At 14.1% G+C, this 20000-nt stretch overlaps 4 protein-coding genes and 2 pseudogenes across 4 annotated transcripts; 3 read left to right on the top strand and 3 right to left on the bottom strand.

The window, feature by feature from the left end:
* Positions 1–7732: 7732 nt before the first annotated feature.
* LOC143432507 (NADH-ubiquinone oxidoreductase chain 1 pseudogene) lies at positions 7733–9170 on the top strand (annotated as a pseudogene).
* Positions 8735–10031, bottom strand: LOC143432498 (cytochrome b-like). Its single transcript, XM_076909163.1, is given in 1 exon segment — positions 8735–10031. A coding segment is annotated over 1 exon segment (1122 nt). The 5' UTR covers positions 9897–10031; the 3' UTR covers positions 8735–8774.
* Positions 10032–11432: 1401 nt separating this feature from the next.
* LOC143432506 (NADH-ubiquinone oxidoreductase chain 4 pseudogene) lies at positions 11433–11851 on the top strand (annotated as a pseudogene).
* A 562-nt stretch (positions 11852–12413) lies between these two features.
* Positions 12414–13862, top strand: LOC143432499 (NADH-ubiquinone oxidoreductase chain 5-like). Its single transcript, XM_076909164.1, is given in 1 exon segment — positions 12414–13862. A coding segment is annotated over 1 exon segment (876 nt). The 5' UTR covers positions 12414–12612; the 3' UTR covers positions 13489–13862.
* Positions 13863–14622: 760 nt separating this feature from the next.
* Positions 14623–15408, bottom strand: LOC143432497 (cytochrome c oxidase subunit 3-like). Its single transcript, XM_076909162.1, is given in 1 exon segment — positions 14623–15408. A coding segment is annotated over 1 exon segment (774 nt). The 3' UTR covers positions 14623–14634.
* Positions 15409–16807: 1399 nt separating this feature from the next.
* Positions 16808–17622, bottom strand: LOC143432505 (cytochrome c oxidase subunit 2-like). Its single transcript, XM_076909170.1, is given in 2 exon segments — positions 16808–17527; positions 17593–17622. Coding segments are annotated over 2 exon segments (744 nt in total). The 3' UTR covers positions 16808–16813.
* Between the last annotated feature and the right edge of the window lie 2378 nt (positions 17623–20000).

Raw genomic sequence — 20000 nt, 5'->3', positions numbered from 1 at the left:
TAACATTAATTAATATTATTAATTAATTAATTAATTGATATTTAATTATAATTATTATTTAAATATTTAAAATATTAAATTTATATAAATAGTTGAATATAAAAATTTATACTAATATTTTAACAAACATAAAAAAATCATTAAATAATATAAATAACGTTCATATAAATATTCTTAAATTTATATAAATAGTTGAATATAAAAATTTATACTAATATTTTAACATATATAAAAAAATCATTAAATAATATAAAAAAAATAATAAAATTATATGAAATATTAAATTAAATATAATTTAATATAATTTTATCGATCAATAATTTTAACAATATATTGAGGGGATGAATTAACATTAATTAATATTATTAATTAATTAATTAATTGATATTTAATTATAATTATTATTTAAATATTTAAAATATTAAATTTATATAAATAGTTGAATATAAAAATTTATACTAATATTTTAACAAACATAAAAAAATCATTAAATAATATAAATAACGTTCATATAAATATTCTTAAATTTATATAAATAGTTGAATATAAAAATTTATACTAATATTTTAACATATATAAAAAAATCATTAAATAATATAAAAAAAATAATAAAATTATATGAAATATTAAATTAAATATAATTTAATATAATTTTATCGATCAATAATTTTAACAATATATTGAGGGGATGAATTAACATTAATTAATATTATTAATTAATTAATTAATTGATATTTAATTATAATTATTATTTAAATATTTAAAATATTAAATTTATATAAATAGTTGAATATAAAAATTTATACTATACTAATATTTTAACAAACATAAAAAAATCATTAAATAATATAAATAACGTTCATATAAATATCTCTAAATTTATATAAATAGTTGAATATAAAAATTTATACTAATATTTTAACAAATATAAAAAAATCATTAAATAATATAAATAACGTTCATATAAATATCCCTAAATTTATATAAATAGTTGAATATAAAAATTTATACTAATATTTTAATAAACATAAAAAAATCATTAAATAATATAAAAAAAATAATAAAATTATATGAAATATTAAATTAAATATAATTTAATATAATTGAATAGTTGAATATAAAAATTTATACTAATATTTTAATAAACATAAAAAAATCATTAAATAATATAAAAAAAATAATAAAATTATATGAAATATTAAATTAAATATAATTTAATATAATTGAATAGTTGAATATAAAAATTTATACTAATATTTTAACATATATAAAAAAATCATTAAATAATATAAATAACGTTCATATAAATATTCCTAAATTTATATAAATAGTTGAATATAAAAATTTATACTAATATTTTAATAAATATAAAAAAATCATTAAATAATATAAATAACGTTCATATAAATATCCCTAAATTTATATAAATAGTTGAATATAAAAATTTATACTAATATTTTAATAAACATAAAAAAATCATTAAATAATATAAAAAAAATAATAAAATTATATGAAATATTCAATTAAATATAATTTAATATAATTTTATCGATCAATAATCTTAACAATATATTGAGGGGATGTATTGTTAAGATTATTGATCGATAAAATTATATTCAATTAAATATAATTGAATAGTTGAATATAAAAATTTATACTAATATTTTAATAAACATAAAAAAATCATTAAATAATATAAAAAAAATAATAAAATTATATGAAATATTCAATTAAATATAATTTAATATAATTTTATCGATCAATAATTTTAACAATATATTGAGGGGATGTATTGTTAAGATTATTGATCGATAAAATTATATTCAATTAAATATAATTTAATATAATTGAATAGTTGAATATAAAAATTTATACTAATATTTTAATAAACATAAAAAAATCATTAAATAATATAAAAAAAATAATAAAATTATATGAAATATTAAATTAAATATAATTTAATATAATTGAATAGTTGAATATAAAAATTTATACTAATATTTTAACATATATAAAAAAATCATTAAATAATATAAATAACGTTCATATAAATATCCCTAAATTTATATAAATAGTTGAATATAAAAATTTATACTAATATTTTAATAAACATAAAAAAATCATTAAATAATATAAATAACGTTCATATAAATATCCCTAAATTTATATAAATAGTTGAATATAAAAATTTATACTAATATTTTAATAAACATAAAAAAATCATTAAATAATATAAAAAAAATAATAAAATTATATGAAATATTCAATTAAATATAATTTAATATAATTTTATCGATCAATAATCTTAACAATATATTGAGGGGATGTATTGTTAAGATTATTGATCGATAAAATTATATTAAATTAAATATAATTGAATAGTTGAATATAAAAATTTATACTAATATTTTAATAAACATAAAAAAATCATTAAATAATATAAAAAAAATAATAAAATTATATGAAATATTCAATTAAATATAATTTAATATAATTTTATCGATCAATAATTTTAACAATATATTGAGGGGATGTATTGTTAAGATTATTGATCGATAAAATTATATTAAATTAAATATAATTGAATAGTTGAATATAAAAATTTATACTAATATTTTAATAAACATAAAAAAATCATTAAATAATATAAAAAAAAATAATAAAATTATATGAAATATTCAATTAAATATAATTTAATATAATTTTATCGATCAATAATTTTAACAATATATTGAGGGGATGTATTGTTAAGATTATTGATCGATAAAATTATATTAAATTAAATATAATTGAATAGTTGAATATAAAAATTTATACTAATATTTTAATAAACATAAAAAAATCATTAAATAATATAAAAAAAATAATAAAATTATATGAAATATTCAATTAAATATAATTTAATATAATTTTATCGATCAATAATTTTAACAATATATTGAGGGGATGTATTGTTAAGATTATTGATCGATAAAATTATATTAAATTAAATATAATTGAATAGTTGAATATAAAAATTTATACTAATATTTTAATAAACATAAAAAAATCATTAAATAATATAAAAAAAAATAATAAAATTATATGAAATATTCAATTAAATATAATTTAATATAATTTTATCGATCAATAATTTTAACAATATATTGAGGGGATGTATTGTTAAGATTATTGATCGATAAAATTATATTAAATTAAATATAATTGAATAGTTGAATATAAAAATTTATACTAATATTTTAATAAACATAAAAAAATCATTAAATAATATAAAAAAAATAATAAAATTATATGAAATATTCAATTAAATATAATTTAATATAATTGAATAGTTGAATATAAAAATTTATACTAATATTTTAATAAACATAAAAAAATCATTAAATAATATAAAAAAAATAATAAAATTATATGAAATATTCAATTAAATATAATTTAATATAATTTTATCGATCAATAATTTTAACAATATATTGAGGGGATGTATTGTTAAGATTATTGATCGATAAAATTATATTAAATTAAATATAATTGAATAGTTGAATATAAAAATTTATACTAATATTTTAATAAACATAAAAAAATCATTAAATAATATAAAAAAAAATAATAAAATTATATGAAATATTCAATTAAATATAATTTAATATAATTTTATCGATCAATAATTTTAACAATATATTGAGGGGATGTATTGTTAAGATTATTGATCGATAAAATTATATTAAATTAAATATAATTGAATAGTTGAATATAAAAATTTATACTAATATTTTAATAAACATAAAAAAATCATTAAATAATATAAAAAAAATAATAAAATTATATGAAATATTCAATTAAATATAATTTAATATAATTTTATCGATCAATAATTTTAACAATATATTGAGGGGATGTATTGTTAAGATTATTGATCGATAAAATTATATTAAATTAAATATAATTGAATAGTTGAATATAAAAATTTATACTAATATTTTAATAAACATAAAAAAATCATTAAATAATATAAAAAAAAAATAATAAAATTATATGAAATATTCAATTAAATATAATTTAATATAATTTTATCGATCAATAATTTTAACAATATATTGAGGGGATGTATTGTTAAGATTATTGATCGATAAAATTATATTAAATTAAATATAATTGAATAGTTGAATATAAAAATTTATATTAATATTTTAATAAACATAAAAAAATCATTAAATAATATAAAAAAATAATAAAATTATATGAAATATTCAATTAAATATAATTTAATATAATTTTATCGATCAATAATTTTAACAATATATTGAGGGGATGTATTGTTAAGATTATTGATCGATAAAATTATATTAAATTAAATATAATTGAATAGTTGAATATAAAAATTTATACTAATATTTTAATAAACATAAAAAAATCATTAAATAATATAAATAACGTTCATATAAATATCCCTAAATTTATATAAATAGTTGAATATAAAAATTTATACTAATATTTTAATAAATATAAAAAAATCATTAAATAATATAAAAAAAAATAATAAAATTATATGAAATATTCAATTAAATATAATTTAATATAATTTTATCGATCAATAATCTTAACAATATATTGAGGGGATGTATTGTTAAGATTATTGATCGATAAAATTATATTTAATTAAATATAATTGAATAGTTGAATATAAAAATTTATACTAATATTTTAACATATATAAAAAAATCATTAAATAATATAAAAAAAAATAAAATTATATGAAATATTCAATTAAATATAATTTAATATAATTTTATCGATCAATAATTTTAACAATATATTGAGGGGATGTATTGTTAAGATTATTGATCGATAAAATTATATTCAATTAAATATAATTGAATAGTTGAATATAAAAATTTATATTAATATTTTAACATATATAAAAAAATCATTAAATAATATAAAAAAAAATAAAATTATATGAAATATTCAATTAAATATAATTTAATATAATTTTATCGATCAATAATTTTAACAATATATTGAGGGGATGTATTGTTAAGATTATTGATCGATAAAATTATATTCAATTAAATATAATTGAATAGTTGAATATAAAAATTTATACTAATATTTTAATAAACATAAAAAAATCATTAAATAATATAAAAAAAATAATAAAATTATATGAAATATTCAATTAAATATAATTTAATATAATTTTATCGATCAATAATTTTAACAATATATTGAGGGGATGTATTGTTAAGATTATTGATCGATAAAATTATATTCAATTAAATATAATTGAATAGTTGAATATAAAAATTTATATTAATATTTTAACATATATAAAAAAATCATTAAATAATATAAAAAAAAATAAAATTATATGAAATATTCAATTAAATATAATTTAATATAATTTTATCGATCAATAATTTTAACAATATATTGAGGGGATGTATTGTTAAGATTATTGATCGATAAAATTATATTAAATTAAATATAATTGAATAGTTGAATATAAAAATTTATATTAATATTTAATAAATATAAAGATAATTGATAATTTTAAATTTATTATTAATTAAATTATTTAATTAATATAATATGTAAATTATATATTATATTATTTATATTTAAAATAATTTAAATAATTTAAAATAATTAATATAGAATATTATTTAAGTTAATTAAAGTTAATAATAGGAATTAATTTTAATAAATATAAAATTAGTGCCAGCAATAGCGGTTAAACTATTTTTATAAGTTAATTATGTTAAATATGGTATAGTTTAATAAAATAAAATTAATTAATTAAATTAATTTATGGTGGAATATAGTGTATTAATTTATATAGTTATTAATTATTAAATATTAAATTATAGAGGTTTATTTAAAAGACTAGGATTAGATACCCTATTATAAAATAAAAATTAAATATTAAGAATTAAATGTAAATCATTAAAATTTAAAATTTGGCGGCCATATATTTTTATTAGAGAAATTTGTGAATTAATTCGATGTTACACGAAAGGATATACTTAAATTAATTATTTTGTGTATTGTTGTTTTAAGATTTTAATTAAATATTAAAGTTAATAAATTTAATTTAATTGTAATTCAGATCAAAATGTAGAATATTTAAGATTTTATGAATTTTAATTAATTTTATTATTGGATAATTATTATTAATAATAATTTGAAATCAAATTTAAAAGTAAATTTTTATAATTATAAAAATTGAAATTAATGTTATTTGGTGTACAAATTGCCCGTCAATTTCATTATAAGTGAAATAAGTCGTAACACAGTAAATGTATTGGAAAATGTATTTAGAAACTAAAAATTTTAGTTTAAACAAAATATTTCATTTACATTGAAAAGTTTTATAAAAATTAAAAATTTTAATTGTTTTTTTAAATATCAATTAATTAATTAATAAAATTATATTAACGTGTTAATTATTTTAGTATTTATTAAGAATAAATATATTAATTTATATAGATAGTAATGTAAATGAATAAAGTAAAATATATAAAAGTATAATTAATTTTGTACCTTTTGTATCAGGGTTAATTTATATAAATTTAATAATTTTAAATATCTCGAATATAAAAGAGTTAATTATATATAATATTTTTTGTAAAATAAAAATTATTAATATATAATTAGAGGTTAAATGCCATTCGATTTTATTGATATCTAGTTTTTTATTAAATAAATTTAATTTAAATAAATATAATATTTATTTGTAATATAAATTATAAATAAATTATATTTAGAAATAATTTATGGGATAAACTATAAATTAATATATAATTAAAATTTATAATGTAAATTAAATAATATAATCATAGAATTTGATATTGTAATTAAAAATTTTATAATTTAATTAAATAGTTGAATATAAAAATTTAAATATTTAATATAAAAATTTAATAAAAAAATTTTAAGAATAATATTTAATAGGATATAATGATTAAATTAGTAATATAAATAAGTAAATTATATATATATATATATATATATAATTAAGGAATTAGGCAAAATAAATATATTCACCTGTTTAACAAAAACATGGTTTATTGAATATAATTTTAAATCAATCTGCTCAATGAAAGAATTTAAATAGCTGCAGTAAAAGTAACTGTACTAAGGTAGCATAATCAGTTGTTTTTTAATTGAAAACTAGTATGAAAGAATTGATGAAATATATACTGTCTCAATTATATAATACGAATTTAAAATTTTAGTAAAAATGCTAAAATTTTATTATGGGACGATAAGACCCTATAGAATTTTATATTTTATTTATTAATTTAATAAATTAAAATATTTGATTGGGAGGATTATTAAATTAAATTAACTTTAATAAATTATTCTTAAATATAAGTAAATTAAATGATTAAATTTTATTTATTAAAAGATTAAATTACCTTAGGGATAACAGCGTAATATCTTTTGTTAGGTCATATTAATAAAGATGATTGCGACCTCGATGTTGAATTAAGATATTAATTAGGTGCAGATATCTAATATATAAGTCTGTTCGACTTTTAAAATCTTACATGATTTGAGTTCAGATCGACGTAAGTCAGATCGGTTTCTATCTATAATAAAAGTAATAATTAATTGTACGAAAGGACCTTAATTAGTAAATAATTTAAATAAATAAATAAATTTATTTAAGTAAATTATTTTAGCAAATAAGTGCATTAAATTTAGAATTTAAATATTAATAAATTAATTTATTAAAATAATAATTTATATTATTTTAAATTTAATTTTATTAATTTTAATAGTGTTAATGGGTGTAGCATTTTTAACATTAACTGAACGTAAAATTTTAGGTTATATTCAAATACGTAAAGGTCCTAATAAATTAGGTTTTAAAGGAATATTACAACCTTTTAGAGATGCAATTAAATTAATTTCTAAAGAATGATTTTTTTATAATTTAGATTATATATATTTTATAATTAGACCTTTATTAATATTTATATTATCAATAATATTATGATTATTTTATCCTTGATTAAATTTATATAATATTAATTATAGAATAATTTTAATAATATTAATTTTAGGATTAAATATTTATCCAATTATAATAATTGGTTGATGTTCAAGATCAAATTATTCAATATTGGGTTCATTACGTTCAATTGCTCAAATAATTTCATTTGAAATTAGGATATTTTTAATATTTTTTGTATTTTTTTTATTAATTGAAAGTTATTCAATTTTTAGAATTATTGATTATCAGATAATAGTAAAATTTAGTTGATTATTATTTCCATTATATTTTATATTTTTAATAAGAATATTAATTGAATTAAATCGTACTCCATTTGATTTAATTGAAGGAGAATCAGAATTAGTTTCTGGTTTTAATGTTGAATATTATAGAAGAATATTTACTTTAATTTTTTTAGCTGAATATTCAAATATAATATTTTTATCAATAATCTTAACAATTATATTTTATGGATTTATATATTGATCAGTTTATTTTTTATTAGTGTATATGGGTCATGTATTATTTTTTTTATTAATTCGAGGGGTTTTACCTCGAATTCGATATGATGAATTAATACATATATGTTGAACAGATTTATTAACAATTAGATTATTTTATTTAATTTATATTTATTTAATTAAAGAATTTATATATATAATATAAAGTTAATAGAATATTTATAATTCTATATTGTATTTTCAAAATACATACTTATTCAAGTTCATTAACTAGATAAATTAAATATTAATTAATTAATTAATAAATTATCTCATAATTTGTAAAAAAATTGATTAATAAAAAAATATGTAAAGTATGATGAAGTGATGATTAAATTAATATTAGTATATGGATATTCAATTAGTTGACCTCCAATTCATGTTAATAAAATAAAATTATTAATAAAAATTCAATAAATATATTGATTTAATTTATAGAATTTATTTGTTTTATTAATATAATTTATTAATATTGGTATAAAGTATAAAATTATAATAGATATAATTAATGCAATTACTCCACCTAATTTATTAGTAATTGATCGTAAAATTGAATATGCAAATAAAAAATATCATTCTGGTTTAATATGAGTTGGAGTTACTATTGAATTAGCAATTTTAAAATTATCTGGATCTCCTAAATAATATGGATTTTGTAGAATAATAATTAATAATAATAATAAAATTATAATTATTATTAATAAATCTTTAATTAAAAAATAAGGATGAAATAAAATTTTATAATAATTACTATTTGTTCCTAATGGATTTGATGAACCTTTATCATGTAGAAAAAATAAATGTAATATTACTATAACTAAAATAATTAAAGGTAATAAAAAATGTAATGAAAAAAATCGATTTAATGTTGCGTTATTAATTGAGTATCCTCCTCAAATTCATTCAACAATTATTTGTCCAATAAATGGAATTGCAGATAATAAATTAGTAATAACTGTTGCTCCTCAAAAAGATATTTGTCCTCATGGAAGTACATATCCTAAAAATGCAGTAGCTATAGAAATAAATAAAATTGTTACTCCAATTATTCAAACATGAGTTAATTTAAAAGAATTATAATAAATATTTCGTCTAATATGAATATATATTATAATAAAATAAAATGATGCTCCATTTATATGAATTATTCGAATAATTCATCCATAATTAACATCTTTTATAATATGAATTATACTATCAAATGCATAATTAATATTTGGACAATAATGTATTGATAAAAATAATCCTGATAAAATTTGAATAAATAACATTATTCCTAAAATTGATCCAAAATTTCATCATATATTAATGTTTATTGGAGTGGGTAAAGAAATAACTGGATCAATAAAATTATTTAATAAAATATTTGAATTTAATAATTTTTTAAATCTCATATAATTTAAAATAAGATTTAATTTAAATTATATTTTAGATCGTAGTGATTTTTTATTAATATAGCATATTTTAAAAATTAAAAATAAAGTTAAAATTAATGTTATAATTATTAATAATAATATTACGTGATTTGGAAATTGAAAAATATTAGAAATAGTATTTTTATCTAAATTTAATCCAATTTTAATTGGATTATCAAAGTTTTTTGTTTTTTTAAATAAAAAAATAATAATAAGAAATGCAGTTAATAAAATTCCTCAAAGAATACCAGATCAATTTTTTTTTATTGGTGAATTAATTATTCTAGAAAAATAAATGAATGTAATTATTATTCCACTAATAAATACAATAAGAATTATTAAGTTATTAATTGAATTTAAAGTATATAAATATGTTGAAATTCTTAATATAATTGAATATAAAATTAATGTAATGATTAATTTTAATGGATTTATTTTAATATTTAATACATTATTTATTAAAATATAAAATAAAATTATTATTGGAATAATATTAATAATTATAATTGTTATTATTGTTGTAATAAGATATCAAAAATAGTTTAATTAAAAAATAATAACTTTGGAAGTTATTGATATAAATAACGTATTTTTTGAATATCTTAGCTATAAAATGTATATTATTTATTATTAATTTACAAAATTAATGTTTTAAATTAAACTATATAGCTATTATAAATTAGAATAATATTAATTTTTAATATATTTTTTATGCTAATAATATTATTTCATTTAAACAATAATTATTTAAGATTTTTAATTTATATAGAATATATTATTGTAACTATTTTATTTTTTTTAATTATATTTAAATTAAATATTTGATTTTTTTTAATTTATTTAGTTTCATCAGTTTGTGAGTCAGTATTAGGTTTATCTTTATTAGTAAGAATAAATTATGAATATGGACATCAAAAAATTTCATTAATTAATTTATGTTAGAGTTAATAGTATTATTTTTAATAATTAGTAAAGTAAATAAAATTTCTGGTGTATATATAGCTATAACTGGAGTTTTATTAATAATAAAGAATAGTTGAATAGAATGATCAATAATTGTATCTGAGTGTGGATTAAATACTTATTCAACTTGAATAAGAGTTATAACTTTATATATTGGAGGTTTAGTTATTATTAGATTAAATGAACAAAATAAAATTATATTAAATTATTTATTATTATTATTATTATGTTTTAATTTTATAATAATAAATTTATTATATTATTATTTATTATTTGAAATTGGTGTAATTATAATATTTTATATAATTATTTTTTGAGGTAATACTTCAAGACGAATTTTAGCAAGATTTTATTTATTATTTTATACTATAGTTTTTTCATTACCTATATTATTTATTATATTTGTATTATTTAATAATATTGGAAGATTATCTTTTATTATAATAGATTTAATTAATTTAAAAATAAATTATTTTATTATTATATATATAATATTAACTTTTTTAGTTAAAATTCCTATATATATATTTCATCAATGATTATTAAAAGCTCATGTTGAAGCACCTTATTATATTTCAATAATTTTGGCTTCAATTATATTAAAATTAGGAACTTATGGTTTATTACGAATTTTAAAATTTTGTTTTTGTAGTATAAATGAATTTTATATTTTTTATATTATATTAAGAATTTTAGGAATAATTGTAATAAGATTATTATGTTTTATTACTATTGATATAAAAGTTTTAATTGCTATTTCATCAGTTGTTCATATAGGTTTATTAATTATAGGAATATTTATGAATATAAAAATAAATATTATTGGAAGTTATTTATTAATAATTTCTCATGGTTTTAGATCATCAGGATTATTTTTTTTAGTAAATGTTGTTTATAAAGAAACTAATAGACGATTATTTTTAATTAATAAAGGGATATTTATATATATACCTTCAATATCTTTAATATGATTTTTAATATGTTCATTAAATATAGCAATTCCTGTAACATTGAATTTAGTTGGGGAAATTATAATAATTATGGGTTCTATTATATGGTATAAATTTTTATATAAATTTTTAACTATATATTTAATTTTTAGTTTTATATATTCTTTATATTTATTTGTAAGAGTTAATCATGGAAAAAATAATTTAGAAAATATTTATAGAGGTTATATAGTTGAATTTTTTGTTATTTTAATACATTGAATTCCAATAAATTTAGTTGTTTTAAATATAGAAGCTTTAATTTATTTAAATAGTTTAAATATAAAATTTTGAATTGTGATTTCAAAGATGTTTTTTAACTTTAAATTATTGTAAAAATAATAATTTTTGGATTAATTTTATATTTTAAAAGTTTATTATTAATATATTTAACATTATGTATAAATTATTATATATTTACATATGTTATAGAATGATTAATTATTGATTATAATTCAATAAAGTTTAATTTATTTTTATTAGTTGATAATTTAACATTATCATTTATTATAATTGTGACTTTAATTTCTTCATTAATTATGTTTTATTCAATTAAATATATAAATTTAGATGAAATTGAATTAAAACGATTTTATTATTTATTAATGATATTTATTTATTCTATATATTTTATAATTCTTAGTCCTTGTATTTTAACAGTTATTATTGGTTGAGATGGATTAGGATTAATTTCATTTTGTTTAATTATTTATTATCAAAATATAAAATCATTTGTAGCTGGTATGTTAACTATAATTTTAAATCGAATTGGAGATGCTAGTTTATTATTAATAATAGCTATAATATGTTCTTGTGGAAGTTGAAATTTGTTTTTATATGATATGAATTTTTCAATAATATTTTTTATTATTATAATAGCATTTACAAAAAGAGCTCAAATACCTTTTTCTAATTGATTACCAGCAGCAATGATAGCTCCAACTCCAGTATCTTCATTAGTTCATTCTTCAACATTAGTAACAGCTGGTGTTTACATTTTAATTCGATTTGAAAAATATATTGATGAAAATTTTAAAATAAATATAATATTAGTTTCAAGATTTACTATATTAATATCAGGTCTTATTGCAAATTATGAAATTGATTTAAAAAAAATTGTTGCATTATCAACATTAAGTCAATTAGGTTTTATAATAAGAGTTTTATTTATAGGATTTAGTGAATTAGCTTTTTTTCATTTATATATTCATGCATTATTTAAGTCATTAATATTTATATGTGTTGGTAATTTTATTCATAATAATGAATCAGATCAAGATATTCGAGATTATAGAAATTTAAATATATTATATCCAGTAAAATCTACAATTTTATTATTTACATTATTTAGATTAATGGGATTTCCTTTTTTATTGGGATTTTATTCAAAAGATATAATTATAGAACATATTTATGATAATAAATTAATTACGTTTAATTTATTTATTTTATTAGTTGGAACAATTTTAACAGTATCTTATGCATTTCGTATAATTTTAATGATTTTATTTCATCAAGAAATAAATATAAGGTATATTAAAATACATAATGATTTTTTTATAAATATTATTATATTTACATTATTTGTAACTTCATTAGTATATGCAAAATTTTATTGATCAATTATATATTCATTTTATAATTTAACTTTAAGTTATAATATAAAATTATTGTTATCTAAATTATTTATTTTAGGAATATTTATTGGATTTTTAAGTTATAAAAATTTATTATTTTTTTCAATGTATGTATTATCTTTTAAAAATATAATATATGTAGATAAATTTTTTAAAATTTTATATTTATATGTATTTATAGTAATTGAAGAATATGAATCAATTATTGAAAAAAAAATTATTCCTTTTATTATACATGAATTATTAAATATATTTAGCAATTTAATTAAATTTCGTATTGAAAATTATAATTTTATTGATTTAATAATAAATAATATTATATTTATTATTATTATTTTTTTTATATTATTTAATTATTTAAATAGCTTATATAAAGTGTAATATTGAAAATATTAAGAAAATTTTTTAATTTTTAAATATTTATAAGTTAATAAATAACTATTTATATATTGAAAATATATTGTTTTATATTAAACTATATAAATAGAAATAATGATTAATTTATTAATCAATAATTGAATTAGAAGTTCAATTTAATTTATTTCATTAATTGGAAAATTACTCTCAATGTATTTATTAACAATAAATTGCCTCTATTTGGCTTCAATTAATAAATTATATATAACTAATAGTTTAGTTAATTTTTAAGTCGAAATTAAATGTAATATTTACTTATATATATATATTAGTATAATCATTTAATAAAATTAAAAAATCATTCAGTAAATAATGTTAAAATTAATGATATAATAAAAGTAATTATTGTTAATAATAAAATTATTGAATTTATATTGATTAAATGAAAAATTAATGGAAGTAATATAATAATTTCAACATCAAAAATTAAGAATATTAAAGTAATTATAAAAAATGGTAATGAAAAAGGAAGATTAGGTTTAGATAATGGTGAATATCCACATTCATATGGTAAATTTTTTTCATAATTATTTTTTTTTATTATTGAAATAAATATATTTGTTATATAAATAATTATAGGAATTAAATTTACAATTATTAATAAAGTTAAATAAAAATATATTATATATATTAAATTATTTAAATTTTTTAATTGGAAATTAAATGTAATATTTATACTATATATATATGTATATTGAATTATCATATTAATCAATATAAAAATAAATATAAAAATAATCAAATAACATCTACAAAATGTCAATATCATAATGCTGCTTCAAAATGAAAATGATGAATATTAGAAAAATGATTTTTTTTAAATCGTATATATATTGTTAAAATTATTATAATACCAATAATTACATGTAATCCATGAAATCCAGTTATTATAAAAAAAATAGATCCAAAAATTCTATCATTAAAACAAAATATAGATTCATTATATTCAATGTATTGTAATACAATAAAATATATTCCTAAAATTAATGTATATTTTAGTCTTTTATTAAAATTAACATAATTTATATTTAATAAAGAGTGATGACCTCATGTAATTGTAAATCCTGATGAAACTAAAATTACTGAATTTAATAATGGAATATCATAAGGATTAAATATTTCAATTATTATTGGAGGTCAGGTTATTCCAATTTCAATATTTGGTGAAATTGATGAGTGAAAAAATGTTCAAAAAAATGAAATAAAAAAAAATAATTCTGAAATAATAAATAAAATTATTCTAAATTTAAGAAATTTTATTACTATAATTGTATGTATTCCTTGAAATGTTCTTTCTCGGATTACATCTCGTCATCATTGATATATTGTAATAATTATATTTAATAAATTAATATATAATAAATAATCATTATTTAAATATAAATAAATAATAATTCTAATTATTAAATTTATTAAATTAAATGATATAATTAATGGTCAAGGTCTTAAAGTAACTATATGATAAGGGTGATTATGTGTTTTCATAATGATATAATATACCAATTAAAAATTTATGTAAATTATATTAATTATAGAATTTAAATCTATTAAATAAAATTAAAGAATATGATTATATAAATGATTAATTTTAATTATTTATATTTACTTGAAATTAATAATTTAATTAATCATTTATTTTTAATTGAATAATATATGAGAATCATAAATAATAAAGTACCTAGAGTAAAAAAAATCATTGGATGATTTAAAAATAAAATAAGAAGTTTATTGATTATTCGGTTATAAATTTTATAAATCTCAACTTTAATATTAATATAAATTAAGAATAAAACCGTTTTTAATAATTTGAATAATTTTTTTAATATGTCGTTTTTCATTTTAAATTTATTTAATTTCTGAAAAATATAGAATTAATAAAATAGAATATACATAGGCTTGGATTATTGCTATTGAAATTTCAAGAATAAATAATAAATTTTGAGTTAAAATTGTAATTAATATTAAAATTAAATTTTTATACTCAATATTATTAATTGATATTGAAGATCCAATTAAAGTTAATAATAAATGGCCTGCAATTAGATTAGCTGTAAGACGAATTGATAATGTTCAAGGACGAATAATATTTCTAATTAATTCAATATAAACTATAAAATTTATTAATATAAATGGAGTATTTAATGGTACAAGATGACTTAATGATTTTTTTGTTAAATTAATTCAATTAAAGATTAATATTGAAATTCATATTGAAAATCTTATAATTAAATTAAATGATATATGTCTGGTAATAGTAAAAATATAAGGTATTAATCTTAAAAAATTTATTATTATAATTATTAATATTAATCTAATAAATATTAAAATATTAGATTGATATTTTTTTGATGAGATTAATATAAATTCTTTATATAATAAAGATAAAAAATTAATTCATATTATATTTAATCGTGATGGAATTAATCAATATGAATGAGGAATTAATATTAAATATATGAAAATAACAATTCAATTAAGTATTAAATTTTGGTTAATTGCAGGATCAAATCTTTCAAATAAATTTATCAATATCATTTTCAATAAGTTTTTATTTTATATAAATCTTTATTAAATTTTAATTTTAATGGAATTGAATTTAAAATAAATATAATTAAAATAAAATTAAATTTACATAATAATGAAATATATAATCATTTAATTGGTCTTATTTGTGGTATAATATTATTAGAAAATCAAATTAATTATAAATTATATTAACTAATAATTAATCATTAGAAGTATTTATAATTTACTATTTTTGATTTAAAAAATCAATTCTTTAATTTCAGACATCTAATGAATATATTAAAATAATAATTTTATTAATTTTAGTTTGACAAACTAATGTTATAAATTAACTAATTTTAAAATTTAATTAAAATGATTTAATTCAATTTATAAATAATTCATAAGATGTTCTTTCAATAACAATAGGTATAAATCTATGATTTATACCACAAATTTCTGAACATTGACCAAAATAAATTCCAGGACGAATACAAAAAAGATTAAATTGATTAATTCGTCCTGGAATTGCATCAATTTTAATTCCTAGTGAAGGAATTACTCATGAATGAATTACATCAGTTGATGAAATAATTAATCGAATTGCAATTTTTATAGGAATAATTATTCGATTATCAACATCTAATAATCGAAATAAATTTAAATTATTATTGTTAATTATATATGAATCAAATTCAATGTTAATAAAATCAGAATATTCATATGATCAATATCATTGATGACCAATTGATTTAATTGAAAAAATTGGATTTAAAATTTCATCAATATAATATAAAATTTTTAATGAAGGAAAACAAATAAATAATAAAATTAATATAGGAATAATTGTTCAAATAATTTCAATAGTATGATTTTTTAATAAAAATCGATTTAAAAATCAGTTATTAAATAAATTAATTAAAATTATTATAATTAATATTATAATTATAATTATAATTATTATTACTAAATTATGAAATGAAATTAAATTATCAGAGTAAGGTGAGTTAGAATTTTGAAAAAAATATATTTGTCAAGTTGCAATTTTTAATAAATGTTTATAAACAATATATATAGATCTTAAATCTAGCGCACTTATCTGCCATATTAAAATTCTGAAAAAAAAGTTTTTATTTTTCTTTTAATAATAATAGGAGTTTCAACAAAAGAATGATTTAATGGAGGGTAAGTCATTAATCATTCTAATGATGATTGTCTATACTTAAATATAATTATACGTTTTACAATTATTCTTTCTATAATAATAAAAATCATTATAATCAATCTATTAGTTGATATAATTGATCCTAATGATGAAATTGAATTTCAAAAAAAATAAGCATCAGGATAATCAGAATAACGTCGTGGTATTCCCATTAATCCTAAAAAATGTTGAGGAAAAAATGTTATATTTACTCCAACAAATATAAAAATAAATTGAATTTTTAATCAATTATTATTTAATATAAGTCCATAAATTAAAGGATATCAGTGAATAAATCTTGAAATAATTGCAAATACGGCACCTATAGATAATACATAATGAAAATGTCCAACAACATAATAAGTATCATGTAAAATAATATCAATTGATGAATTTGATAATATAATACCAGTTAATCCTCCAATAGTAAATAAAATTACAAAACCTAATGATCAAATAATTGAATTATTATAAGAATTTATTTTACATCCATGATAAGTAGCAAGTCATCTAAAAACTTTAATTCCTGTAGGTACAGCAATAATTATAGTAGCAGAAGTAAAATAAGCTCGAGTATCAACATCTAATCCTACTGTAAATATATGATGAGCTCATACAATAAATCCTAAAAATCCAATTCCTAATATTGCGTAAATTATTCCTAAATTTCCAAATACTTCTTTTTTTCCACTTTCATTTATAATAATATGAGAAATTAATCCAAATCCTGGTAAAATTAAAATATAAACTTCTGGATGACCAAAAAATCAAAATAAATGTTGAAATAAAATTGGATCACCACCTCCTATTGGATCAAAAAATGATGTATTAAAATTTCGATCGAATAGTAATATTGTAATAGCACCAGCTAATACTGGTAAAGATAATAATAATAAAATTGCAGTAATAAATACAGCTCATGAAAATAAATTAATTATGTCATAATTTATTGCAATATTTTTTATTATTATAATAGTTACTATAAAATTTATTGCTCCTATAATAGATGAAATACCTGAAATATGTAATGAAAAAATTATAATATCAACTGAAGGGGAAGAATGATATAAATAAGAAGATAAAGGAGGGTAAATTGTTCATCCTGTTCCTGGTCTTATATTAAATAAATTTCTAGAAATTAATATAATTAATGAAGGAGGTAATAATCAAAATCTAATATTATTTATTCGAGGAAATGCTATATCAGGTAAACCAAGTATTAAAGGAATTAATCAATTTCCAAATCCTCCAATTATAAATGGTATTACTATAAAAAAAATCATTAAAAATGCATGAGCTGTAATTAATGAATTATAAATTTGATCATTATTAATTCAATTTCCAGGAATACTTAATTCTATTCGAATTATAAATCTTATAGATGTTCCAATTATTCCTGATCATAAAGCTAATATAATATATAATATACCAATATACTTATGATTTGTTGACATAAATCATTTTTTTATTAAGATTTATACTTTTAAAATTTTAAATATATTTTTAATTTTGAAGATTAATAGTTTAAGATAATTAACTTAAAATCTTCAAAAGTATAAAATTCAATTATTAGTATTATGTCTGAAAAAGAAATAAATTGTAAATTTATTCATAAAGATTTTAAATTCTTTTAATACTATAAATTTTTATATTTAATTATTAAAGTTTTTAAAAACATTAAATTGCAAATTTAAAGATATAAATTATATTTATTAATAATTAATAAATATAAAATATTATAAATATTGTTATATTTATGGAAATAAATATATATATGTATATATATTTAATTTTAATTTGTTTAATATATAAATTATAATAATATTTAAAATTTGGTAATGAATTTTCTAAAATCATTAAATAATTTCAAATTATAATAATTCTAGATATTATTATAATTATAAAAAATCATGAAGAATAAATAAATAAATTTGTTAATTCAAATATAAATATTCATTTTATAATAAATGATATAAATGGGGGTAATATTCTATAAATTAAAAATATTATTGTTAAAATATTAATGTTTTTATAATTATTAAATATAATTAAATCTATTTTTTTATTTAAATTAAATTTATTTATTAATAAACATAAAAAATAAAATATAAAAGAATAGAAAATAATATAATATATAAAAATTGACTTGTTTAAATATAATAATATAATAATAAATGAAGTTTGATTAATTGATGAACATGCAATAATTTTTTTTAATGATTTAAAGTTATTAGCAAAAATTGAAATTATAATTCTATTTAATATTAATAATAAAATTATAGATTGATTTAATTGAATAAAATTAATTATAAAATATATTGGTATAAATTTTATAACTGTTGATATAATAAAAATATCTTCTCATATA

The sequence above is a fragment of the Xylocopa sonorina genome, unplaced genomic scaffold (genome assembly GCF_050948175.1).
Source record: "Xylocopa sonorina isolate GNS202 unplaced genomic scaffold, iyXylSono1_principal scaffold0498, whole genome shotgun sequence".
NCBI lineage: Eukaryota > Metazoa > Arthropoda > Insecta > Hymenoptera > Apidae > Xylocopa > Xylocopa sonorina.
Note: the sequence above shows the minus strand (reverse complement) of the source record. Positions and strands in the feature narration are given on the sequence as shown.